Source organism: Sorex fumeus, unplaced genomic scaffold, assembly GCF_029834395.1.
Source record: "Sorex fumeus unplaced genomic scaffold, SorFum_2.1 ptg000007l, whole genome shotgun sequence".
NCBI classification, from domain to species: Eukaryota; Metazoa; Chordata; class Mammalia; order Eulipotyphla; family Soricidae; genus Sorex; species Sorex fumeus.
Window position 1 is genome coordinate 2,186,629 of NW_026606064.1, and position 26,834 is coordinate 2,213,462.

The 26,834-nt window shown below is 39.4% G+C and overlaps 1 protein-coding gene across 1 annotated transcript in view; it reads left to right on the forward strand.

The window, feature by feature from the left end:
- The window catches only part of LPXN (leupaxin), a 49,405-nt gene that overhangs the window by 17,133 nt on the left and 5,438 nt on the right, over nucleotides 1-26,834 (forward strand). Inside the window, exons 4-8 of the mRNA XM_056138801.1 lie at nucleotides 1,608-1,654; nucleotides 12,893-12,995; nucleotides 16,793-16,960; nucleotides 17,867-18,040; nucleotides 18,158-18,239. Of these exons, the coding sequence (XP_055994776.1) occupies nucleotides 1,608-1,654; nucleotides 12,893-12,995; nucleotides 16,793-16,960; nucleotides 17,867-18,040; nucleotides 18,158-18,239 (574 nt within the window). The remainder of the gene's footprint in view (nucleotides 1-1,607; nucleotides 1,655-12,892; nucleotides 12,996-16,792; nucleotides 16,961-17,866; nucleotides 18,041-18,157; nucleotides 18,240-26,834) is intronic.

A 26,834-nucleotide genomic window follows, 5' to 3' on the forward strand; every position in this document is an offset into this window, starting at 1 on the left:
TTTTGTGGTTGCACCTGGTGGTGTTCAAGGCTCTGCACTCAGGAATTACTCCTGGCAGTGCTTAGGGGACCATATGAGGTGCCAGGGATCAAACCTGGTCAGTCGCATGCAAGGCAAGTACCCTACCAACTGTACTGTCGCTCCAGCCCCTACTTTTGTTATTTTTAAATGTACAAATAATATACAAGCTTTTGAAGATTTTGTTTTAATGTTCATAGATACATATCACTGAAAAATTTATTTTGAAAAATGTTTTACATGCAATTATTTCAGAGTATGTCAGTATAATGAAGCCAAACCTTGGGAAATGAATGCATAATTTAAAAATCATAATATTATATTTTAGTATCCACTTTCACTCTCAAAAATCTCCCTCAGTTTCAATCAGAAATTATGTGATCACCCAACCTGTAAGATCTGACCCTTTTCACTCTCATCTATTTACTTTGCTTCAACCTCTGTTTTGTTCAAAAGGTGCTCTTTGGAGCATTCCCTGACCTGCTATCCCCTGGCATCCCTTTCCTTTTCCCACCTCGTATGAGGCTTTAACAATTTTTTGTGTGTGTTTGTTTGGGAGCAAAACCAGTTGGAGCTTATTTAGAGCTTATTTCTGGTTCTGTGGTCAGGGGTCACTCCTGATGGTGCTCAGGGAATCATACGGGTTGCCAGGTATTGAACCTGGATCAGCCATGTGCCAGACAAGGTCCTTACCCACTGTTCAATCTCTCTGGCTCCATAAGTATTTAATTTATTTACCTATTTATTTTGGCCACACGCTGCAGTGCTCAGGGTTTACTCCTAAACCTGTGCTCAGAGATCACTCCTGGTGGTGGTGTGGTCATAGTGGAGAGCCATATGGGGAATCTGGGATTTGAACCCCAGCTGGTCTCATGCAAGGCAAGTGTCCTGCTCATTGTACTATCTCATCACAAGGCCTTTCTTAAGTGTCCTCTCAATTGGTTAATCAAGAAAGGACTCAGTCCTTTTTTTGATTAATATATTTACAATTTTCCTCCCTCTCCCATTTTAGATCTCCCTCCCCCTGATTAACTTTGTACACGAATTTATTAATTTATGTTAGTATGTAAATTAAAAAATTTATTGTAAGGTCCAGGGTACCACATTGTAAGATATAGGGTAGACAGGTTTTTTTTCATTATATTTGATTGCTATGTATCCCCGGCATGGCACATGATGGACACTCGATAATTATTTACTCAATAAATAAGTGAACTGCTAGTCAGCTATCCTTCAAAGTGACACATAATTCCTTTTGATACATTAAATTTAATTGTGTAATAGTCTTCCCCTAGACACTATCATGATAAAGGGCATTGCTCTGACTCATTTTATTTGTTTTAGGGTTCCTGAGTAATTCAGTGTTTTTAGGGCAGGGAATGGGATGTAATCTGTTTACATGGCAGCTCTTCTACTTAGAATTTAGTCTTTCTCCCTGGAACAGTTGATGTTTCTCTGCCTCGTGTTAGGAGATCTCTGAGATAATCTGATCATCTGTCTCCTTGAGAAACTAAGAACATCCTCTAAAACTGAATACAGATGTATATTAATATAGTATATAAGAAATCCATTCTTTATTTTCTCCTTAGGTGCAGCCTACATATATTACCAAGATCGAGAAATTCACTGTCTACAGGTATTTTTAAATTAAATATTAAAAAATGAAAGTGATTCAATGATTGTTATCAATATGTACTTGGGTAATAATGATAAATTATTTGGACTTCTCCCATGCACCCTCCTCTTCCTATCATCTTCGAACAAAGGTAGAATTCTGCCAAGCTCACTTGACAATCTTAAGATGCCTGGGTTTTACATAGGTGGTCTAGAATCATAAGTTCCACTATTTCTTCCATTATCAAAACAAGTCTAAATATTTCAAATTTCAAAGATGGATAGATATTTGGCTTGGCCACTTCGGCTATTATGTTCACAAAAATATTTCAGCCAGATGTCAACAAAAATATCAGAGCTAGGATTATGATTGAACTATAATGGTTTTCCATGGCAGACTGATAAAGACCCCCTTTTACATTTTTTGCTCAAAATTTATTGAGTTGGGGGAAGGAGTTTCCTTTCTTCAGTAATATATATTTTTAAATCCTCTTATTAAATAATTTTTATAAAGTAAAGTAAAATTGACAGTCTGAAAAAATAGAAGCATATAACTTATTTTTGCTTCAGTTATCACTTGTGATTTAAAAAAAACTTGACTTTTTGAGAAACAAAGGGCTTACAATTGATAAAGACATGTTGCAGAGTAAGATAACAAACTATTTGGTTTCAGACTAGAGCTAAAGGAACACATATGTGCAAAAAATAAGGGAAGGACCTGCATTATCAAGAAGCACTTTTTATAACTTCCTTTCTATAACTTTTTATAACTTGCAAATACTTTCTGCTTTACTGAGAATGTGGCCAATTTATTAATATATACTGTTAGTTTATTCCAATTTCAGAAGCTATCTGGTGGGCGTGCCTACTCGATCTTTTCCTCCTCACCTGCCTGAAAAAATTTAAAACAAAACAAGACAGGACATGGTAAATAATAAAAATCTCAGTAAATATTTGCTTTTAAAAATATATTAAAAAAGATAAAACTTCACTCAAAATGTCAGTGAACACAGAAGCATGATACCAAAACTTGAAAACTAGCCTAATAGCCGGTTTCCTTTACATCAGGCCTGTGATCAATTTTGACATACCATTAGTAGTTTATTGACACCCTTTCCTTATACTATAAATCTTTGGCCTATTTCCTGCCAGAGCCATTTCTGCTTCATCTCTCATCTGTTCTACTCTTAATTTTACAAGCAGAGTCAATTCCTGCTTGTACCCAGAGCACTAGTCAATTGTGTCTTCTAAGTCCAGCTTAATAGATTTTTGCTTTCCATGGATGGCACTGTGGAGAACTGGAAAATTTAGGACGTTTCTTCTCCCAGACTCCTCCCTATGCCATGGTCAGCAGTTTTATCTACTTTATGGCTGCAGCCAGAGAGGTCGATCTGCTGGTAATTCTAGCACGGGTCCAGTTGAACTGGATCTCTGGGTTTTGGTGAACTTTGCCTCATTTCTTTGCCTCTTTGGCCTACTGATTTCCTGTAGCACTGTAGCACTGTCCTCCCGTTGTTCATCGATTTGCTCAAGTGGGCACCAGTAACGTCTCTATTATGAGATTTGTTGTTACTATTTTTGGCATATCAAATACACCACAGGGAGCTTGCTAGGCTCTGCCGAATGGGCGTGATACTCTCAGTAGCTTGCCGGGCTCTCCAAGAGGGATGGAGGAATCGAACCCAGGTCAGCCTCGTGCAAAGCAAACGCCCTTCCTGCTGTGCTATCGCTCCAGCCCACTGACTTCCTACAATGTCTAATTTCCAGGTACTCTCCCTGTCTTCATTTTTGTTTCCTAGAGCTGCTCTCGCGTTTGTTATCAAATTGCTGCATTAAATTCTACCTGTTTACTGCTCGTGTTTGTATTTGCCCAAGCATACCTAGACAGATACACTTTCCCTTACTCAAGGATACCTGTTCTATAGACCTGTGTGGGAAAGAGAAATGACGTCCGGGTGGCAAGTTAAAACATAATAGATGATTACAAATTCTCAAGCTGGTCTAATTAATTCAGAGCTCACAAGGTCTCAATGTGCGGAGCATGAGAAATTCAGTTCTTCCTGCCTATTTCTATCATTTATGCAGGCTTGCTGTTTGGTGTTTAACCTTGAGAGTATGTTCAATCTTGGTTGACAATAGAGCTCCATAATAATATGTCTAAGAGTTATATGGCAATTACAGTATGTACAATAACTTAGAAATTTACTTAAAAACACGATGGAAATCTTGTGGTTAAAAATAAGGACTAATGCTCAATGCCTCTAGTGCAAACTACAACACCCAAAGGAAAAAGAACAAAAGGGAATGCCCTGCCACAGAGGCGGGGTGGGGTGGGGGTGGATGGGATGGGGGTGGTGGGAGGGATATTGGAATCGTTGGTGCTGGAGAATGGTTACTGGTAGAGGGATGGGTACTCGATCATTGTATGACTGAAACGCAAGAATGAAAGTTTGTAAGTATATAACTATACACCACGGTGATTCACTAATAAAAAAATTGAAAAAAAATAAGGGCTAGTGAATTCATAAAAATATTGCAAGGTTGACCAAAGAGATAGTACAGCGGATAGGGTGTTTACCTTGCACACGGCCAACCAGGGTTTGATCCCCAGCATCCCATGTGGTCCCCCAAGCACTGCCAGCAATAATTCCTGAGTGCAGAACCAGGAGTAACTAGGAGCATCGCTGGGTATGGCCTAAAAAGCATTATCTATATCTATATCTATATCTATATCTATATCTATATCTATATCTTTATCTATATCTATATAGCAGGGGATTTGATAGGGGAAAAGAATCACTGATCCAGGGATTGAACCCGGTTGTAAAGTATGTTTCCCAGCCCCTGGAGCTATATCCCCAACCCTTATACATCTTTAATGATATGCTATAAAAGTGACTTACTGGATTGGAGAGTAGTACAGGGGTTAATGCATTTGGCTTGCAGATTGTCAATCCAAGTTTGGTCCCTAACACTTCTTATAGTCCCTCAAGCATCACCCAGAGGGATCCCTGAGCCAGGAGTAAGTCCTGAGCCCTGCTAGGTATGCCTCTCCATCAAAAAAAAAAAGTGAAATATTAAATATACCCTATATGTGGGTACAAAGACCCAGAACAAAAAGGTATCATTTTTGACTAAAATTTAACCTAAGTCCAAATCCCACCATGTTTGCTGCTGCTGTTTTGTTCCCTGAAGAACCTTCAAAAGTTGATTCTACAATAAAATGGAAGAGCAAAAGCAAAATAGATCTAAATCATTCTTGACTAAACACTGCTAAGTCTCTTTTGAATATTAAGACTTACAAGCAGATGTTAGGCCTAGTGTTGGCATTGGCAAAATAATACAAAAAAACAATAGTGGAGATAATAAAATGTCTAAATATATAACTCAGCACACATGGACAATTGATTTTTTGGAAATTCTTGTATTTGTTGCCTTTATTATCATTTCATACAAAGATAGATATCTCATAATTAGAATTTGTAAGGCATTTACTGAATGCCTGGCACCATCCAATCCTAGAATATCTAAAATTAATGGTGTTACAGTTGAATGGAGAAAGATTAGCCATGCAATATAGGCTGTTAGGATATATACAGTATATATATATATATAGAGGGAAATGAAATGTAAATAGGATGCTATATCAATAAATGACAACGTCTTAGTTTTTGTTTATTTTTGGTTTTGGGGTCACATCCATTGATGCTCAGGGCCTACTCCTGGCTCTGCACTCAGGAATTTCTCCCGGTGCTGCTCAGAGAACCATGTGGAATGCCAGAAATCAAATCCAGGTTGGGCATGTACAGTGCAAGTGCCTTACCTGCTGTATTATCTCTCTAGCCTCATGATGAGGTCTTTCAAGGGGAGGGATATTCACTTTCCACATTTATTTTTCTGATTGTTAAATATTTATAAATAAATTACTTAGTAGTAGAACATGTACCTGAAAGACATGGATTAGCTCTCCTACAAGAGGAAGAGACTCATTTTTCTTCTACATTTTTTCCTGGTTTATAAGTAAATATTAAAATAGATCAATATAAAATAAGTAGTTGGCCTGTTTTCAGTTTTGAAAACATAATGTTTACATATGAAATATGAATTTTCTGCTAAGGATTTCAAATCTGAAATGCTTAAAGAACATTTGGTCCTATTTGTGGCTTCGCAGGGGTTGGGGAACTGCATGAGTTTGGTGGATTGTGAGGGAATCTCTGTGGTGGCTGATGTTGCTGGTGAACACAGTTCCTCAGTTCACCCAAATAACCCTGTAATTTTATATTACTTCTCAAAATTTATTCAATCGAAATAATGTGTTGTGAATGGAAATATATTTTAACTGATTATAATGATTAAATCCATCAGGGCCAGCAGGATCGTGTAAGGGCCAGGAGGATCACTGCATGACTTGAAAGCCGGCCTCACATGCTGGGGGATAAGGCAGCTGACATAGAGAAGGGACCACCAAGTAAATGATGTTTGGAGGGCTCGCTCGGGATGGGAGATGTGTGCTGAAAGTAGACTATGGACCGAACATGATGGCCAATTAGTACTCGTATTGCAAACCAAAATACGCAGAGAGAGAGAGAGAGAGAGAGAGAGAGAGAGAGAGAGAGAGAGAGAGAGGGGAAATGTGCCTGCCACAGAGGTGGGGGTGGGAGGGATGGAGGGGGTGGCAGGAGGGATACTGGGAACATTGATAGTAGAGAATGGGCACTGGTGGAGGGATGGGTACTCGATCATTGTATGACTGAAATGTAATCACAAAAGTTTGTAAGTCTGTAATGGTATCTCACGGTGATTCATTAAAAAAAAAATCCATCAGTAACTGAGGTGTCTAACTAAAAGATTAGTTTATTCAGGGATCACTCCTGGCAGGCTAGGAGACCATATTGGGTGCAAACCCAGGTGGGCTGCATGCAAGGCAAGTGCCCTATCAGCGGTACTATCCTTCAAGCTCCAGGATTAATTTAATGTATGATACCTATTACCTTTGAAGCATTAGCTTTGCAATTTGTATCCTGAAATTCTATTATTCACTGATGTCTTTTTCAGAACAAATGTTTTTCTTTTCTTTTCTTTTTTGTTTTTATTTTTGTTTTGATAATGGACTGTGCTCAGGGCTTACTTCTGCCTCTGCACTCAGGGATCATTTCTGGTGGGACTCAGGGGGCCATATCAGGTTCCAGGGAATCAAACTCCAGGTCAGCAGTATGCACTATGGCCACTATACTCTTTGGCCCTAGATTTTCACTTTTTTTTTCTTTTTTCTTTTTACAAATTTTATTTTATTAAAGCACCACGAGTCACTAAGTTATTCATACTTGGGTCTTTGACATACCATGTTCCATCACCAGAATTTTTCTAAGCCCAGATTTTTCATCTGGAGCACAGTGACATCCATCTACCTCTTTAAATGATTGCAAAAATTTTAAGATGACATATGTCAAAGTCACGGTCCTCCCATTGTTCGATTTGCTCGAGTGGGCCCAGTAACGTCTCCATTGTGAGACTTGTTGTTACTGTGTTTGGCATATTGAATATGTCACGGGTAGCTTGCCAGGCTCTGCCGTGCGGGCGAGATACTCTACTCTCTCGGTAGCTTGCTGGTCTCTCCCAGAGGGGCAGAGGAATCGAACTTGGGTTGGCCATGTTGGCTGCGTGCAAGGCAAATGCCCTCCCGCTGCGCTATCGCTCCAGCCCAATCTTTTAAAGAGGATCTGACAGAGTGTAGACTAGATCATCCCAAATTTATTATTGTCTGGTAAATATATACAATTCTTTATAGCAGCTGCACAGTATCCTAGATTATGGATGAAACATTATTTCTTTGATAATATTTTCATGTATTTATTTTATTTATATGGATTCCAAGACATAGAACACATGACTTTGTATATACATATTTACTCACGAATAAAAATGAATATCCAAATTAATTTTGAAACATGACTTTTAAAAAACTTAACTTAGTTTTCTATTGTGTTATCTTTTTGTTATAATTCGTAGACTTATAAAATATTGTTTGTATTCTAAATATGTTGAAATATTTTGCTATTATGTTGGCTAGTAGATACTTTTTTTTGACTTAAGAGTTTTTGCCTTTTGTCACAAATTACAAAAATATCCTTCATCTTCTTCTAGTATTTTTGTTTAAAATATCTGATATGAAGATATGAATATTTATTTAAAACATTTGTGTATATGATATGCAGTGATCAAAGTTTATTAGGTTCCTAATACGTTGTCACACACTTTGAGTTGATTTGTTAGTTTCTAGTGACCTAAACTGCCATACTTACCATATAAAAGTTCGCATTTGTGTAACTAGAAGTCTATTTCTGAATTCTGTTCTACTAATTTGATGTATTTGCTTCTTTACAAACATCACTTAAAGTTATTGTCACTCTATAGAAATCATTTGGGAATGAACCTTCCCTTATCTTTTTATATCTTCAAGGTTTTCTAAACGGAATTTTATCATCATTTTATTAAATAATTCAATTAGGGTCTTTAGATATATTACAGTGAAATTATATTGGGATTATAAATTATAAATTACATCGGGAGACACCATATTATGCATTTTCCTTTATCTGAGTTTTCTTTTATGTCTCCCATTGGTTTTTATTCATGGAAATTGTGCACATTTCTTGTTAGATATATTCTTTAATATTTTAGAATATTTTTATTGACATTGGGAACATGTTTTTTTCCTTCCTGTTGGATTTTCAAGTTCATTACTGCTGCTCTAGAAAAAAAAGATGTTGACCATTACAAAGCCATTCATGATTGGATTTCAGTCATACAATATTCCAACATCTTTCCCTCCACCAGTATAATTTCCCAGCACCAGTGTCCCCAGTTTCCCTCTCACTCCTCCATACCACTACACCCCCACCTATCTATGATAAGCACCTCTCCTCTCTCTCTCTCTCTCTTTCTCTCTCTCATTTTAGACATTATGGTTTGCAATACAGATGCTAAAAGGTTATCATGCATATCTCTTTGCCTATTTTCATTACTCAGTTCTTGTCCAGAGTGATAATTTCCAACTAATACTGTAATCATGGACCTTCCTCTATCTTAACCACCCTCCACCCCCCATCCTTGTGGTAATTTCCAATAATTACCATATCACACCATATATTTAAAATGAAAATAGATTCTTTTGTTTTTATTTGTGGTTTTAGGCCACACCTAGCTGTGCTCTGGGCTTACTCCTGGCTCTGTGCTCAGAGATCACTCTTGCCAGTGCTCACTCAAGTTCAATTCCCAGCACCCCATGTTAAATTCTCAGTTTCATCTTTTTAAAAATTGAGTCACTGTGAGATAGAGCATTATAAAGCCATTCATGATTGGATTTCAGTCATACAATATGAGCATAACCAGAAGTGACCCCTAAGCACAGAGCCAGGATAAGCCCCAAGCAATGCCAGGTGTGACCCCAAACCGTATCAACAACAAAAATCTAGATATCTGTAGGTCAATGTATTTAAAGATGTATATGTGACTATTTTAATATTTTTATAAAAGGATTTCTTATGGAAACATTTAATCAGATTATGGAATTTTTTTCTTTTGGTCCTCAGTCTTCAATAGGGATATGGCTTCAATTTGTTTTAACTCCTTTTAAATTCATTTTTCCCTAATTAGAAAATTTAAATTTCAAAAGTTTCATTTGAGGCACCAGTGGTTTGCAATACCGTTGATGACAGACAGAGTTTTACGCACGCAATGTTCCAGTGCCACATCCTCCACCACTCTTATCTCAGTTTTCAAACTCCTTAGCCTGTCATGTGTCTATGAAGTTATTCTCTCATCTGTTAGACAATGAGTCAGAGCAATCATTTTTCTAGTGCTGAAGCTACACCTGGTAGTGCTTGGGGCTACTCTTGCTTCTGTGTTTGTGAGTCACCCAGGTGGTGCTCCAGAAATTGTTCAAGACAAGCACCTTAACCCCCGTACTAGCTCTCCTGAGAGTGGAGTAAGGGTCCAGGATTTGTACCCTTTCAAATGTCTTCCTCTTCCTAGTGTCTTTTTAAAAATTTATTTAATTTTTTTTTTTAGTGAATCACCGTGAGATACAGTTACAAACTTACAAACTTTTGTGGTTATACAATGATCGACTACCTCCACCAGTGCCCATTCTCCACCAAAAATGTGCCCAGTATTTCTCCTGCTTCCCCCACATCCCCCCACCTCTGTGGCAGGTACATTCCCTTTTACTCTCTCTCTCCTTTTGGTTGTTATGGGTTGAAACAGGTAGTAAGTGACCATCATGTTTGGTCCATAGTCTACTTTCAGCACACATCTCCCATCCTGAGCGAGCCCTCCAAGCATCATTTACTTGGTGGTCCCTTCTCTATTCCAGTTGCCTTTCCCCCTAGCATGTGAGGCCGGCTTTCAAGCTGTGGAGTGATCTTTCTGACCCTTATCTCTATTATCCTTTGGTGTTAGTCTCCCATTATGTTACTTTATATTCGACAAATGAGTGCAGTCATTCTATATCTGTCCCTCTCTTACTCATTTCACTTAGTATGATATTCTCCATGTTGATCCTTTAGTGCCTTTCTTTTACCAACTTGTGTGCCTTAAGCTCAATGCAGAGTTGTTCACCCATCACCAATAAATACAAAAAGATTAGTTTTTCCTGGTCTTCCTATTTGAGGATACCCCATTCCCTAGCATCCTGGTCTTCCTACTTGAGGATACCCATTTCCCAGTTTCCCTGCCCTTTCCCTTTGCCCTGACCAGAGAGAAATTTGGCCATTTCCTCTTTGGTCCTCTACTTTCAATATTGACTGTCAGTGGACAAGAACCTGAGTGCCCTATAACACAAGCAGTGTTTTTTTGGGTGAGGGGGGTCACACATGGCGATGCTCAGGAATTACTCCTGGCAGTGCTTGGGGGACCATATGGGATGCTGGGAATCAAACCCGAGTTGGCTGCGTGCAAGGCAAATGCCCTACCCGCTGTGCTATCACTCCAGCCCCAGCAATGATGATTTTTAAACACAGTAAAATTGTTTTTACTTAAATAAGCTCTGCTCTCCCTTACTGCTCTCCTCATCCTCTCTTCCTCTCACATATACACACACACAGACAGTGTTCATTCTAGTTTCAGTATGAAATTCATGAAATTCATGCAATATTTAGGGTGTTAGGTAATGATTTGAGTTATTTGTTTTAGTCTGTGATGACATTATATAGTTTAAGATGCGATCATCCCCAAGCTGTTGGAACAGGGAAGGGTTAAAAGTTTGCAAGTGTCAGACCCTGAAATTGAAGAGCTGCCACCCAGGATGACTGTGCAGTTCCCTAACAGAATCAGGGATTTACCACAATGCTCTGGGCTGATAAAGATTGGGGAAAAGTATGCCCTAACCCTAAGCTATGTAAAGAAACAATTTGCTCCTGTGATGTGTGGCTAAATCTATATCTTGTCTCCCTTTTTAATGTATGGGTAGAAATCATATCTTGTTTTAAACATGAGTAAAAATTGAACCTAATCTTGCAAGAGTTTAATTGACACTTTGGAATGTAGTTTTAGGGTGCAAACGTAACTTCAGTTTTTGAATCATTTGCTGAATGGGTTAAAGTCCCAGGACCCATTGCAATTACTGGGCCCATTGAAGTAAAATAAACTTATGTCCTAGTATCTCATTGAGTAGTGACAAACACTGACATAACAATAGAACTTATTGGGCGAACTTCCATATTTTTCTGTGCTCTTGAAAATTTATACCATGCTACTGAAAATCTGTGCGTTATCCTTTACTCATTTATACTTGGTTTATAATATAAATTTATATTCATCTGTTTAGTTTTTTATTTGGGTTGTGTTTGCTGGTACTTTTTTAGATTTTAATGAGATGTTTTATTTTTCATATTTTTCTTTCAATAGTATTTTGTTCTGGACTCTGAGAGGAGCATTTGTATATACATGTGCATCCTCATTGTTATTTCTAAATTGAAATTTTAATTTACTTTTCTTATCCCAAGATTTATTTAAAAGTCTTTTCTTTTTTTTTTAAATATTGAAGGTTAATTTGTTTTCATTCACGGCATTCTAATGATACAGGGTAAATTATTTCTTAGAATTTTTTAAAGTTTGTTTTCTATCCTCATACATAGTTTATTTTATTAATGATTTTGCAAGAATTTGGACAGAATTTGAGATATGTTTATTGAAACTCAATTTACAATCATTGGCAGTTTACTTACAATTATAGTGACAACACCAGCTTTATTTAGCTTACCTAAACTCTACCAGGTGTTAGAAGGGAAGTTAGAAAATATTTCAGGCTTTCTGGCATATACCAGCCCTGTGAGAATTCTCCAGCTCTGTACAAAAGCAACTGTTTATATAAAAAATTGATGGCCATGACCAACTTTGGGCCTTGAAACTGTTTATCTGTTCTGCCTGTTCTATCATCTTTTTTTGCCCCCTTTGCCTTTTTGCCTGGCAATTACAAGAGATAATAGCACTGTATCACTGTCCTCCCGTTGTTCATCGATTTGCTTGAGCGGGCACCATTAAGTCTCCATCATGAGACTTGTTGTTACTGTGTTTGGCATATCGAATACGTCATGGAGAGCTTGCCAGGCTTTGCCGTGTGGGCGGAATACTCTCGGTAGCTTACCAGGCTCTCCAAGAGGGGCAGAGGAATCGAACATGGATCAGCCGTGTTTAAGGCAAACACCTTACCCACTATGCTATTGCTCCGGCCCAAGAGATAATAGAATATTTAAAAAAAATTAAAAAATACAGGACCGTGATCTTAAAATCCTGTTCAGAACTTATTCTTGAGGCGAAAGATCTGCCAAGTACCTATGTAACTCCCCTGTCCCCACCCCGCCCCCCACCCCAGAGTTTCAGAGTAATCTGGTTTTGAGATGATGCATAGAGACAGAAATTTGATTTTTCATCTGAGTGCATTTTTTTTCCTTTTTGGGTCACACCCAGCGATGCTCAGGGGTTATTCCTGGCTCTGTACTCAGGAATTACTCCTGGCAGTGCTCAGGGGACCATATGGGATGCTGGGGATCAAACTCGAGTCGGCCGCAGGCAAGGCAAACATCCCACCCACTGTATCACTCTGACCCCTGAGTGCTTATTTTTCAAAATATCCTCTGCCTCTAGTTTTACTTACATCTACAGAGTTGAGTTAATAATTAAAACTAGTCTCTTTGTACTGTTTAGTATTTGTTTGAGTTTTGATGTGTTCCTATGACTGTTTTGGTTTCCTTCCCCGTAGTGAGGTTCAAGAATCAAAAGAATCACCACCCCCACCTCCTAAAACCACAGCAGCCTCTCAACTAGACGAACTCATGGCCAATCTGTGTGAAATGCAGCAAAAGGTGAGCTCAGTGTAAAGCTTGTGGGCTTTTCCTTTGTGCAGTCCTTCTTTTGGAACTCTCCTAACCTGCCAGTCGTTTTCCCAGACTAAATTTAATGTAGCAAATGAACTCAACTTTGTGTATGTATTATCTTGGCCCAAGAGGGAGCATGATTACAGGCATTTGACATGGGCTTGGTAAAAATGATGCACCAGATTCTGTAATTATAAGATAAAAGAGGGCAGTGTGGTAAAATGAGTGGCACAAGTGTTAAGGAATGTAGCGAGGTCATGGGTTTTTTTTTTTTTTAAAGGAGTTGGGGATGCTGTGTGATAATCATTTGTCAAGAAGAAAGTGGACGGAGAGAAGGGACCAGGAGTCTTTTCAGTTGAAATGAGTCCCGAGGGAATTGGCTGGTTCTAAGGCGAGTTCAGTGTGGAAGGATTGTTAAGACGAGCAGAATGAAGGAGACCTGTGGGTGAATAGGTATAGAAAATGGGAAAAACAAAGTAAGACTTTGAAAGTAAAATAAAGGGGCTGGAGCAATAGCAGAGCAGGTAGGGCGTTTGCCTTGCATATGGCCAACCCGAGTTCAATTCCCAGTGTCCCATATGGTCCCCCGAACACTGCCAGGGGTAATTCCTGAGAGCAGAACCAGGAGTAACCCCTGTGCATCTCTGGGTGTGACCCAAAAAGCAAAAAAAAAAAAACCTGAAAGTAGACCTGATCTTGAGAGAAATTCATCTCCTCTTCTAGCTTCCAATACAGGAGTGATATACTCATGCGGCCTGGCAGGGAATGGAAGGCAGAGGACTGGGTTTAAGGGTATTTCAGGGACTGGAGAGATAGTACAATGAGCAGGACACTTGCCTTGCACATGACTAATCTGGGTTCAATCTCTGACACCCCATATGGTCCCCTGGGCTCCTCTAGAAGTGACCCCTGAGCTCACAGCCAGCAGATGCTAAGCCCTCTTAGCATCTCTGGGTATGGAGGATATACTTTGTATATCTGAGGACCTGGGTTCTGTCTCTGCCATGGCAGGTTCTCTAAACACTACTGGATATGACTCACAATAATTAAAAAAAAAGACATTATTAAGAGAAGTATAATCTGAAATTTTTATGTAGAGAATAGTTATCCTAAATTAGAGTATTATGATGTAAAGGTAATTATGCAGTCATTCATGACATTATATAAAAATGTATGTGATTGGGGAGAGCTGGGTCTTTGGGATTCTCCTCTGGACACCAAAGGCAACACAGTTCCTAAAATATTGTGAGTACGGGGACTGGAGTGATAGTACAGCTGGTAGGGCATTTGTCTTGCACACGGCCGACCCAGGTTCAATTCCCAGCATCCCATATGGTCCCCTGAGCACTGCCAAGAGTAATTCCTGAGTGCAGAGCCAGGAGTGACCCCTGTGCATTGCCAGATTTGACCCAAATAAAAAAAATTAAAATATTGTGAGTAATATATATTTACTCAAGGGAGAAGTGAATATCAGAAGCAAGTTTTCTTTAATGTCCATAAAAGAGCTTTGTACATTCCTTAGATTGCAGTATATACCTGGGAATACTTGAGAAAAGATGTACACTAGGAATTTTAGTTGTGTTTTGTTTTCTAATTAATTTGGAATGTATTTATTTGGAATGAAAATATAAATTCTTTCCTTTGCTTTTTCATTTGAGTAGGCCACCCACTCTCATTGTACAAAAATTGAAAGTACAAAACTTTACAGTGATTTGTTTCTCAGTGAGAGCTGTTTCCAAGCCATTCAATTCTCCCCCCCCCACCCCCCAGAGGTATTCAGTATTTCCCATTTCTTACATGTTCATTCTGAAGTATACTAAAATATACTAGAAAATAACTGTAGATGTAAATTGGGGAAAGATAAATTGAATTTAGTTTTTTACCATAGCTCTTTTTTCCACTTAAGATTGGTTGCCCTCTTGAACACTAATCTCAACACTAGCATTACATAATAGAGGAGGAAGTGTGTTAGATGATAAAACTTCTTGAAGGGAAATGAACATTTTGCATTAGTGCGATAATGCAGTTATTTCTGGCAGTAAAACTAGGATAATAAAAGCCTGAAGGCAGACTAACAGATCACATTCAGTAGACTGCAGGGAGCCTGGCCTGTCTTAAACAAGAGAGGCTATTTACTAGTAATAAAAGAAGAGATTGGAAAGGTAAAGTGAGGCCAGTGCCTGGAAGATTTTGGGTGACTGACTGGGGCATGCAAATCTAACACTAGAAGGAATTTTGCATCAAACCAGGAAGTTCTGGGTAGATAGTAGTAGTCATCCAGTTGGCACTTGAGAGAGTTGGAAACGGGATGAAGTGATGAAGAATAAATTCGACATCTTTTTCTTTGTTGTTACATAGGGCTTTTCTTTTGAATGATTTATAACAACTTTTCCCTCCCTATTTCCCTAATTTTGGTCCAAGTCAGTATTTCTGGTTTCCACTGATATGCTGATAATCTTTTTTGGGTCACACTTGGCAATGCACAGGGGTTACTCCTGTTTCTACACTCAGAAATTACTCCTGCTAGTGCTCAGGGGACCATATGGGATGCTGGGAATCAAACCCAGGTCTGCCGCGTGCAAGGCAAATGCCCTACCTGCTGTGCTATTGCTCCAGCCCCTATGCTGATATTCTTAAACTCTCCTTTAACAAATGCTTCTAATACTATTCTTGCTAGTCTACACTTAGTTCCTCACTCAGCTGCCACAGAAATCTTGTAAATCAGATTCTCTGTCATGCTTGAAATCACCCTTCCTTGGCTCCATGCCAATAAACAAAACCATTAGGGCGTGATGTGAATTTTGCAACCCCTCTCCACTTTCTCCTGTCTTGAGTATTCTCACTCTGTTCAAACTGAATTAAAAACAAACAACTTTTCTTCTAGCGTACCAGATTGTTTTCTTTTTCTGGAATGCTTTCCCTCACAAATATCTCTGTTTCTAAGTGCATCATTTAACGATTTGCCCATATAGCACCTCCTTAGGGGACCTTCTCTGATAACTTATTTGGGTCAATTATTCCTCTGTCAATTCTATCTTTATGTTATATGTGTGTGTATACATATATATATATATGTATATATAATGTATCTTCCCTCTATCTGGTATTAGATCATGTATTTGTTATTTACTATCTCCCAGACAAAGTAAATTCCTTTCTTCTGTGTCCCTAAATGCATTTAAATTGAGCTGATACTCAGTCTTGGACATTGTTTTCTGCTAAGATCCTGAAGCAGTGATAGGGACGAACAGTATTTATAAGAGTCCAATAAATATTGCAGAATCGAGGAATAAAAGGTTGGATTTGATTAATTGTTGGTGTTGGATATCATGAGAGTTTATAAAGGGTATCATCTTCAAGTTCTCAATTTAAAAAAAATCTTGGGCCACACCCAGGTATACTCCTGGCTCTGCATTGTGGGATTACTCCTGGTGGGGCTCTGGGGACCATATGGGATGCCAGGGATCAAACCCAGATTGACCATTTGTACAAGGCAAGCATCTTAACTGCTGTACTATCTCTCCAGCCTGGTCTGAAAAATTTCCAAAGGAGTTAGATTTCATTCAGCCTGAGCAATTTAGAATAAAAGAGATGAATTACAATGAGGAATCAAATCACTGCGTTTCAGTGTTGAATTCTTCCCATGCCTTGAAGGAAGGGTAGTGAAAGACTAAGGGATGAATGGAAGTGCACATTACTGGATCATAGAGATTCTTATAGAAGATACCCATGAGGGCAAGTGTTAAATGGTGCTGATTCTCTTCCCGTTCTCTCCTTGGTACCAGGTTGCAGCGAAACCAGATGGCAGCAAGACACACTTACCAGATAAGCAGGATCACAAGGCATCCCTGGATTCGATGCTGGGGGGTTTGGAGCAGGATTTGCTGAACCTTGGGATTACCACAGTGCCCAAGGGTCATTGTGCTTCCTGCCAGAAACCAATTGCTGGGAAGGTGGGATGGGCCAAGTTGCCCTACAGCCATCTCTGTATGTGGATGTCTGTCTCTCTGTCTATCTGTCTCTACACACACAGGCTGTCTTTTATAGACTGAGAATTCTAGTATTAGTTAATAATTACTGAATATTGACAGTGTCCAGGCGTAGAGGTAAGTATCCCTTCATTTAACAGTCACATCAATCTTTTGAGGGAAACTCTATTTTTATTTATTTATTTTTATGTTCTTTATGAGAATGAGGAGCCAGAGATCTGGGGACATTAACTAATATACCCAAGGTATAGTAATAGGTAGGGATGAAAGTTGACCCAGGAAAATCTAATTCCTGAGTTTGAACTCCTTAGCCATCTTTCAATACTGCCTGTATGAAAAGCAACTTTCTGAGTCCCTTTATTCAAACATTTCCACTCTAAATTGATTGATTGCGATATGCAGCTGCAGTCAGCTCCAAAACATGGCTAAACTCCTGCTCCAAAAACGCTTCCCCCCAAACCATGTTAAAGGCCATTGAGACCTGTTCTGCACAGGGCCTAAGAGGAAGAAACGCTTAGACCAGAGGAATGAAAATGTCACTTGGCCTTTGGCTCTGCCAAGGATGTAATAACCTGCCTATCTCTTCTGTGTTCTGTTATCTCTCCTACTCTTGGCAGCAGTCTAGTGCCAATAGGCCATTACTGACTTTTTGAGGCAGTAGCATCAGTCAGGAAAGTGGACAACCTTTCACGATCAGTAAAGCTTGGGCTGCAAACTGCATGGTACTATCTGGTCTGGGCCTCAGCATCCTAAAACTACAAAGGATGCTGAATAGCATGTGAAAAGAGCTCCCCAGAGTTGTGCAACGCTAGGCCCTAATGCCCTGCTTTATTTCCTAATGCCCACGTCAGGCTTTATTTCATCTTGCAGGTGATCCACGCTCTAGGGCAAGCGTGGCACCCAGAGCACTTCATCTGTACCCACTGCAAAGAAGAGATTGGTTCCAGTCCCTTTTTTGAACGGAATGGCTTGGCCTACTGCCCCAAGGACTATCACCATCTGTTTTCTCCGCGGTGTGCCTACTGTGCTGCCCCCATCCTGGATGTAAGTGAAACCTGTTTCCCCCTGTTCCTATGTTGCTTTTCAACACGCGGGTAGAACAAGAGCCCTGTTTTACCGCCCTGCAGCATTCTGCTATCTCTCTGTGTGTTCCTTTTCCAGAAAGTGCTGACGGCAATGGACCAAACCTGGCACCCTGAGCACTTCTTCTGCTCTCACTGTGGAGAGGTGTTTGGTGAAGAAGGTATGACCGGGGCTGGTTATAGGGGCTGGTCTTGCCTTGCCTTGTCCTGCTGGTTCTGGTACCTGCGAATACCATCCCACTTTAGTATCCGACACTTCCGTCCCTGGGCTTTTCCTACTTTCATGAATTTTATTTAAATCAACTTTTTTTAATCAAAGAAAGTCAAATACAAAACTTTAAAGTTGATGGGGCTAGAGCAATAGTTACAGCGGGTAGGGCATTTGTATTGCACGTGGCCAACCCGGGTTTGATTCCCAACATCCCATACGGTCTCCTGAGCACCACCAGGAGTAATTCTTGAGTGCAGAGCCAGGAGTAACCCCTGTGCATTGCCGGGTGTGACCCAAAAAGCAAAATAAATAAATAAATAAAATTTAAAAAGTTGAATGTCATTTCAATTTTAAACGTTCCTTGCTTTTCCTTTCTCTACACCCAAATCATTGTCTCTAAAAAGTTTTCAGTTGCTTTTTATGTTACTGGATGCTTTATTTAATTTGTTTTGTTTCAGGGGCCCCATCTGGCAGTGTTCAGGGCTTATACCTGGCTGTATGCTTAAGGATCACTCTTGTTGGGGCTTGGGGGACCATATGAGGTGCTGGAGGTTGAACCTGGGTCAGCTGCATGCTAGGCCCTACCTGTTGTACTATCTCCTGCCTGTTACTGGATATTTTAAATAATATATTAATATAGATCTGTTTCCCACATACTCTAATTGTTATGTATCACTCTGTACTAGGAAAGATAAGGTTTTAGCCCCAACAGAGTTTACCTTCCTCCCAGTTCTCTCACTATCTAATTAGGACACAAAGACAAGTGAGATCAGTACATACAGGTGAATAGTTATGAAAATACTATTCATATAGTTAAACCATACAAAAAACTGTGATGGTGAGAATACAATAATATGATTGTATAATAATAAGCTAAATAATCTTAAGTCTTTTAACCTTTCTGCAACTTACTTTTCTTAATACTAAAATGGGCCTGATAATAATGCTTACCATATAGGGTCACTGTCACTGTCACTGTCCTCACATTGTTCATCGATTTGCTATAGCGGGTCCAGTAACATCTCCATTGGAGACTTTGTTGTTACTGTGTTTTGGCATATCGAATACATCACGGGTAGCTTGCCAGGCTCTGCTATGCGGGCGAGATACTCTCAGTAGCTTGCCGGGCTCTCCTAGAGGGGCGGAGGAATCGAACTCGGGTCTGCCATGTTGGCTGCGTGCAAGGCAAACGCTCTACCGCTGTGCTATCGCTCCAGCCCATATAGGGTATAAAACTTTAAGAAGATAATACCTGCTTAGGATTTGGAACAGTATCTATATCTATATCTATATATGTCTATATACAGATATATAAATATATAGAGATATGTATATTTATTTAGAATATGTATTCTAAATTAGAACTGAATGTATTTTGCGTGCGTCATCCCCTTGTTCATGAATTTGCTCCAGCGGGCCCAGTAACGTCTCCATTGGAGACTTTTGTTGTTACTGTGTTTGGTATGTCGAATACATCACAGGTAGCTTGCCAGGCTTAGAATATATAGTTAGTTATTTAGAATGGAATATATATTTAGGAGCGATAGCACAGCGGGTTGGGCGTTCGCCTTACACGCAGCCAACATGGCCGACCTGAGTTCGATTCCTCCGCCCCTCTCGGAGAGCCCGGCAAGCTACCGAGAGTATTCGATATGCCAGACACAGTAACAACAAAGTCTCCAATGGAGACGTTACTGGGCCCGCTCGAGCAAATCGACGATCAACGGGAGGGCCTTTACCTTATTTAGAACAGAATATATATTCCATTCTAAATATATATATATTTAGTTCTAAATATATTTATTCAGTTCTAAATATATATATACATATATTTAAATATGTATTTAGCTATTTAGAATATAGTTATTTAGAACTGAATATATATTTAGTTATTTAGCACTGAATATATATTTGGTTACTTATAACAGTTATTTAGAATATATAATATATATATATTTAGAACAGTGTTACATATGTTTTATTTTGGTTTTGAATTGCCAGGGTCAAACTCAGGGCCTCCCACTTGCAATATCAGTCAATTCTCTACTGCTAAGCTACATTCCTGACCCGTGGTGTACTTTTATATAACTTAATTTTTTCCTGAAGTTAATATTTATATCTATTTTTATTGGCTTAAAAATTCTTTATTTTTAAGATTTTCTGGTATTTTTTTTATTTCTGGGTGATACTTCATGTGTTCAGGGGGAGGGCATTTGCCTTGCATGCGTCTGACCTGGGTTCAATTCTTGGAATCCTATATGGTCCTCTGAGCACCACCAGGAGTAATACCTGAGTGCAGAGCCAGGAGTGACCTCTGAGCATTGCTGAGATTGACCCAAATAGCCATAAAAGGGAAAAATCTTTTCTTAAAAAAAACAAACAAAAAACAGGGGGCTGGAGCAATAGCACAGCAGGTAGGGCTTTTGCCTTGCACACGGCTGACCCGAGTTCGATTGCCAGCATCCCATATGGTCCCCCGAGAATGCCAGGAGTGATTCCTGAGTGCAAAACCAGGTGTAACCCCTGAGCATTGCCGGGTGTGACCCAAAAAGCAAAAACAAACAAAAACAAAAACAAAAAAACCAAGAAAACAAAAGGCATGCTCGGGGCTTACTCTAGGTTCTGTACTCAGGAATCTCTCCTGGAAGGCTCCTTGGACCATATGTGGTGCTGGGGATGGAACCCAAATTAGTTGCATGCAAGGCAAGCACCCTACCTGCTTTACGGTCTTTCTGACACTTAAAATTCCTTTAGCACCGCAGCACTCCTCCTGTTGTTCATCAATTTGCTTGAGCGGGCACCAGTAACGTCTCCATTGTGAGACTTGTTGTTACTGTGTTTGGCATATCGAATATACCACAGGGAGCTTGCCAGGCTCTCCCATGCAGGTGAAGTACTCTCGGTAGCTTGCCAGGTTCTCCAAGAGGGACAGACATTCAAATTTGGGGCTGGAGCGATAGTATAGCGGGTAGGGCATTTTCCTTGCATGAGACTGACATGGGTTCAATCCCCAGGATCCCATATGGCTCCCCAAGCACCACCAAGAGTAATTACTGAACATTGCTGGGCATGACCCAAAAAGCAAATTAAATAAATAAAAATAAAAATTTATTTTAGTTTTTTTTATTTCCTTCATTGGTCATCCCAGTGGTATTCAATGTCCACCAAGGTTATACCCAGTGGTACTGAGGATTGGGGGATCATGTAATTCCAGGCCTTACTTCCGCTTTGCAAGTGTTCTGCCATTTAAGCCACATTCCAAGGTCTCATTAGCCTTTTTTGTTTTGTTTTGTGTTGTGGCTTCACCTGGCAGTTCTCAGGGCTTTCTCCTGGCTCTGCACTCAGGGATTACTCTTGGTGGTGCTTGGAGATATTACGTGACACTGAACATCAGAACTGGGTTGGCACTGTGCAAGGCGTTACCCACTGTGCTATCTCTTCCACCCCTCATAGCGTGTTAAATAATTTTTTACAACATTTGACCACTGTGATTGTGTTTCAAGCATAAAATGTTTCAACATCACTCACCAATGTCCATTTCCCTCCCCAACCACTCCCATCCATTACCTCCCACCACCATTTGCTTCCAGGAAAAGTGCCTTTTTTCTTTAATAAATTTTTTGAAATAAGTTTTTGCCCTGTCATTAGCATTTTTTTAATCTATGTATCACTGATCAGAGAATACTGTGAAATCATTCTCAAAATTGTCAACCACATTCTGAGTTTTTCGGTTTCACTTGATTTTTTTTCTATTTCTTTCTTTAAAGCTTTATTTTTTTCCTCTCTCTCTTCCCCTCCTCCCCCACCTTTTTTAGGCTTTTTTTTTTTTTTTGGGTGTGGGGAGGGAGGGTGTCATACTAGCAATACTTAGGGGTTATTCCTGGCTCTGCACTCAGGAATTACTACTGGCAGTGATCGGGGGACCATATGGGATGCTGGGAATCAAACCCAGGTTGGCCATATGCAAGGCAAATGTCTACCCACTGTACACTAATACTTTGGCCCCTAGTTTAACTTTTTCATGGAGACATCCATGTAGGAGATTTCTATCCTTTTGCCCTAGTTGAAATGTTTTCTTCTCAGGTCTGCTGAGAAAGATTTGTTCTGGGCCATTCACTGGGGAAATTCCTTTACTGCTTTACTCATTTGATTCTCTGTGTCATAGGCCCTGTTTTTTGTTTTGTTTTGTTTTGTTTCATTTTTGGGTTTTATTTTTGCAGTGCCAAGGACCAAACCGAGGGCCTCACATGTGCAAGAACATGGGTTCTACCACTGAACCACATTCCTGGCCACACTCCATGTCTATTATTAATCATACTACCTTTAGTTTGGATGGATACATCCTCTGGTTGCTCTTGAGAAAGTATGAAGAGGGGATAAAACTTTTGAGACATTGAATATTTGAAGAGATTTTTTTCTTTTTGTTCTTTAAATTGCCTGGGTCTAGGATTCTAGGAGAAAATTGCTTTCCCTCAGTTCAAAAGACATTGTTTCATTGCCTTCTCGGTCCCAAGGTTGAAAACTTTTTATTAAGATTTTGTTTCTTATTCCCCATTCTGTTTTTGTGATATTTCCCCTTTGTTGCAGGGTTTCTAAAAATTCCATTTTATGAATAATCTCTATATCTTTTTTACTCTTTTATGTTTGTTTTGAGAAAATATGACTCATTCATGGAGTCAGAACGCTTCTATATTTTGCCTTTTCCTATTCTTTTAAAATGAAACAAGTGGAGGAAGTTTCCCTTTTTTTCCTAAATCTCAGACATTTAGAAAATAGAAAACAAACAGAAATCTTGGTCAAGGCCATTCTGAAGACTTGGTGAAGTTTTAAATAGGACTTCAATTTAAGGTACAAAACAAAATCCTCAGGTAATTATATTTTTTGTAATAAGAAAAAGCTTCTTACATATTTAAAGTGACAGCTATTTCTTCCCCTGGTGGAACCAAGTGGGCAAGAAGCCAGGAAGGGGGTTATGACTTTTCTCATTCTTAGCATACTCTAAGAGCCCTCATTGTTAATCTTGATTATCTGACCCCCTCTTGTGTTGCAATGGGATGCAAGGAAGTGATACTGGAAGACAGGAAAGTTCTTAAGTATCTTCTATTGTAGTTTATTTGGTTCTAGCTCTTTGAGCCTAGTAGGTATTTATTTTTTCCTTTGAGGAGTTGTAGATTCAGTGCAGGTACAGTTGCAGTTTCTTGATTGCTATTTACATGTTTTGGTGGGCTGGTCTTGCCTTGGCACACTTCGTTGCATATACCTGTCTTCAAAAAGTCTTTGTTTGCAGGGTTATCATTATTCCTTGCTGGCACTCTATTAGAAATGATTCTAATGGTTCCAAATCATCTCCTTCATTCTAGTTTTCACTTAGTGACCATGAGCAGGTGGCACTCAGTAGGATTTTAGTAATTTTCAGTTACACATCTTTCTTTTCTTTTCTTTTCTTTTTGCTTTTTGGGTCACACCTGGCGATGCTCAGGGGTTACTCCTGGCTCATGCACTCAGGAATTACTCCTGGTGGTGTTCAGGGGACCATATGGGATGCTGGGAATCGAACCTGGGTCGACCATGTTGGCTGTGTGCAAGGCAAACGTCCTACCTGCCGTGCTATCACTCCAGCCCCTACACATCTTTATTTTCTATAGAGATATAGGTTTCAGTTTGCTTGTTAGTATTCTTCTTATAGCTGTTTAAAAATTTTGGAAAGTATATTGATATTTCATCTTTGGTCGTCTCTTATTCCTTCTTTGTGAGTCTATTTTATTTTATTTTTTAATTATTTATTTTTTCTTTTTGGGTCACACCTGGCATTGCACAGGGGTTACTCCTGGCTCATGCAGTTAGGAATTACTCCTGGCGGTGCTTGGGGGACCATATGAGATGCTGGGAATCGAACCTGGATCAGCCGTTTACAAGGAAAATGCCTTACCTGCTATGTTATCACTTCAGCCCCATCTTTCTATTTTAAATAATGTTCTATAACTGTCAAGTTAGGAATTTTCAGGAGGTGTGAACTCCCTTCACCTATCCCCGGTGTAACTCCCTTCACCAGCATGAATACTTTCAAGTGACAGGCTTGCCATTTGTAGGCTATTGAGTAGTATTCATCTCATCTCCACCACAACCTCTTCAGAGAGTAATTTTATTCCACATTTTACCTAGTTTGGGATAGAAATACTGATTCTCAATGTTATAAAATGATTTTTCTAAAAATCATACACCTTAATAATGTCAAAGATTCAGAATTTTAACTTAGGCCTCATTTCTACAAGTCCCATTTTTTTTTTTTTACTATATAATCAAAATACCCTTTGGGAGAGATTCAGTTCCTCAATTCCTCTTCTGCCCTTAAATCATTTTGCTGTCATGGCATCAACATAATATAATTTGAAGATAAACTCAGATGCAGTAGCTCTGACATAACCTACTAGCAAAGTGATTTGTCGTAATTTGCTCGTTCACTGAAGCTTGTTCAGTGCTTTCCGCAAATCATTAGGTATTTCATTTCTAGATTGCATTTTAGTTAAGCATTGTTTTTCATCGAGATTTATTCCAAGATATATTAAAGTATGTCATAGTAAATTTACAGTTTACTAACAGTGGCTATAGAAGTTTGAGAATTGAGTCAAATAGTCAGCAAGTATTCGAATAATGCCCATGGGTAGTTTTAATGTGGAGTTTGTGAGAGGAGCAACAGGACACAGATAAATTTCAGGGACATCACCAGATGCGAAAGAAAAATATCCAAGCATCGTGAAGGTGACTAATACTCATTTTTCTTGACTTAGGCCTCTTCTAAACAGACAATGTGGATTGGATAATTTTTGACTTTTATGGGAATGTAACGCCATACCTAATAATGTATTTATCAAGTCATCTGACCACACACACACCCTGCAAAATCATTAATGCAGAAGTTCATGTTGGGCTGTTGTTTTGTTTTTATTTTTCTGCTTTCTGTAAGTGGCTCTGTGTATGGCTCATCCATTAATTAGGTGGCATCCTGCCTTACCTGAGTCACATAGTCATACACATAGAGTTTCTGTAATGACAGTTTAACCACTAAACCTCCTGGGAAATTTAATTCATCTGCATTATTTTTGTTTCACTTCAGAGAATTCTTCTTGCAGACTCAAGTTTCTGAGCACATCAGGTCTTTGCATCCTCCCTCAGGGAGCCGGTCCTCATTGCCTTCCTCGTTCATTTTAATTGTTCATTATCTAGTCCAGGCAGGTGGTTCCTAATTTCCCCTGTGGCTTGGAGCCTCACCGGAATATAAACACCCTCCCTTCTCGGTGGTACTTTTAATTGTTAGTATTTCTCATCTGTTCTCTAGAGGTAATTGGCCCCAGAGAGAGCCCTGAGGAAAGTAAGCGCAGAAACTTTCTCAGTCTAGCATACTGTTTACCGAAGGCGTGGGTTTCTCGGCCAGTTGGGCTGATTGCTTTGGATTCCCCTCCTGAGACTCACCTTAGTTGAAGCAGAGGCTGTTAGTTTCCTGCCGTCTGATTCTTGAGAACAGATACCCTGCAAAGGCCTAGATGAGGTTCAGTGCAAGGTCAGCCAGTGTGTGCTCTGGTTTTCTCAAGGAACACCTCGTTATAGGCAAGCTTGGTTTTGTGTCACTTTATGAAGCTTCAGCATTCATCACCTAAGGACTGGTCAGAAATACAAATTCCACTGTTCCATCCCAGACGTTCTGAGTCTGAAGAGGGAATAACAATTTGCATATTGACAAGTGTTTTGGTGACATTTACACCCGAAAGTTTGAGAAATACGGGGCTATCCAGAAGCAAGAAATATGGTTGTGGGTATGGACCTTTGGTTCTTAAATACTTGACCTTCCTGCATTCCGTTGCACTTGATCAGGCAGCAGAAATTCTTGGATAAAGGGAAAAGAAGCAAAGCGAGTTCTTCTGTGTCTGGGTTTAGACAAACACAGGTTAGTTTATAAAATTCTTAGTGTAGCTAGACTCAGATATCCCAGCCTTCGAAGTCCGTTAAATTGTCTGAGTGGAAAAGAAAACATAGATGAAAGAAGTCAGGCCTATCAAAAAGTATAATGAAAAACTAGTGGAGCAACCTGAACTGGGTCCCAAGCCCTGGCTGCTCCTATTGCCTTTTACAAACCTGATTGCTGCTATCAACATTGATTTCTGGAACTAATGGGGCTGCCTTCCAATCCGCCATGCATGCTCTGCTTGCACACGCTTTCAGTGAGGCTAAGTCCAGCTTTCATTCTTTACAGTAGTTATTGACTCACAGTATCGTTAAGTTTGACATCCAAGTAGGCTATGAAGGTAGGCTTAGATATGCATCTTAACCCCACCACAGACTAGTAGTTGGTTTTATCTATTTTCTATTCCCCTTTCTCATTTCTTAAATGGGTAGGTTGCTGTGAGGAGGTGGATTTCACGGTAGCCCTGTGGGTTGGTACTAGTACAAAATAGGTGCTGCAGACATGGAATTGGTTAATAGTCATCCTCATTTTATTTACTTATTTATTTATTATCTTTTTTAAAATTAATTAATTTATTTTGAATAC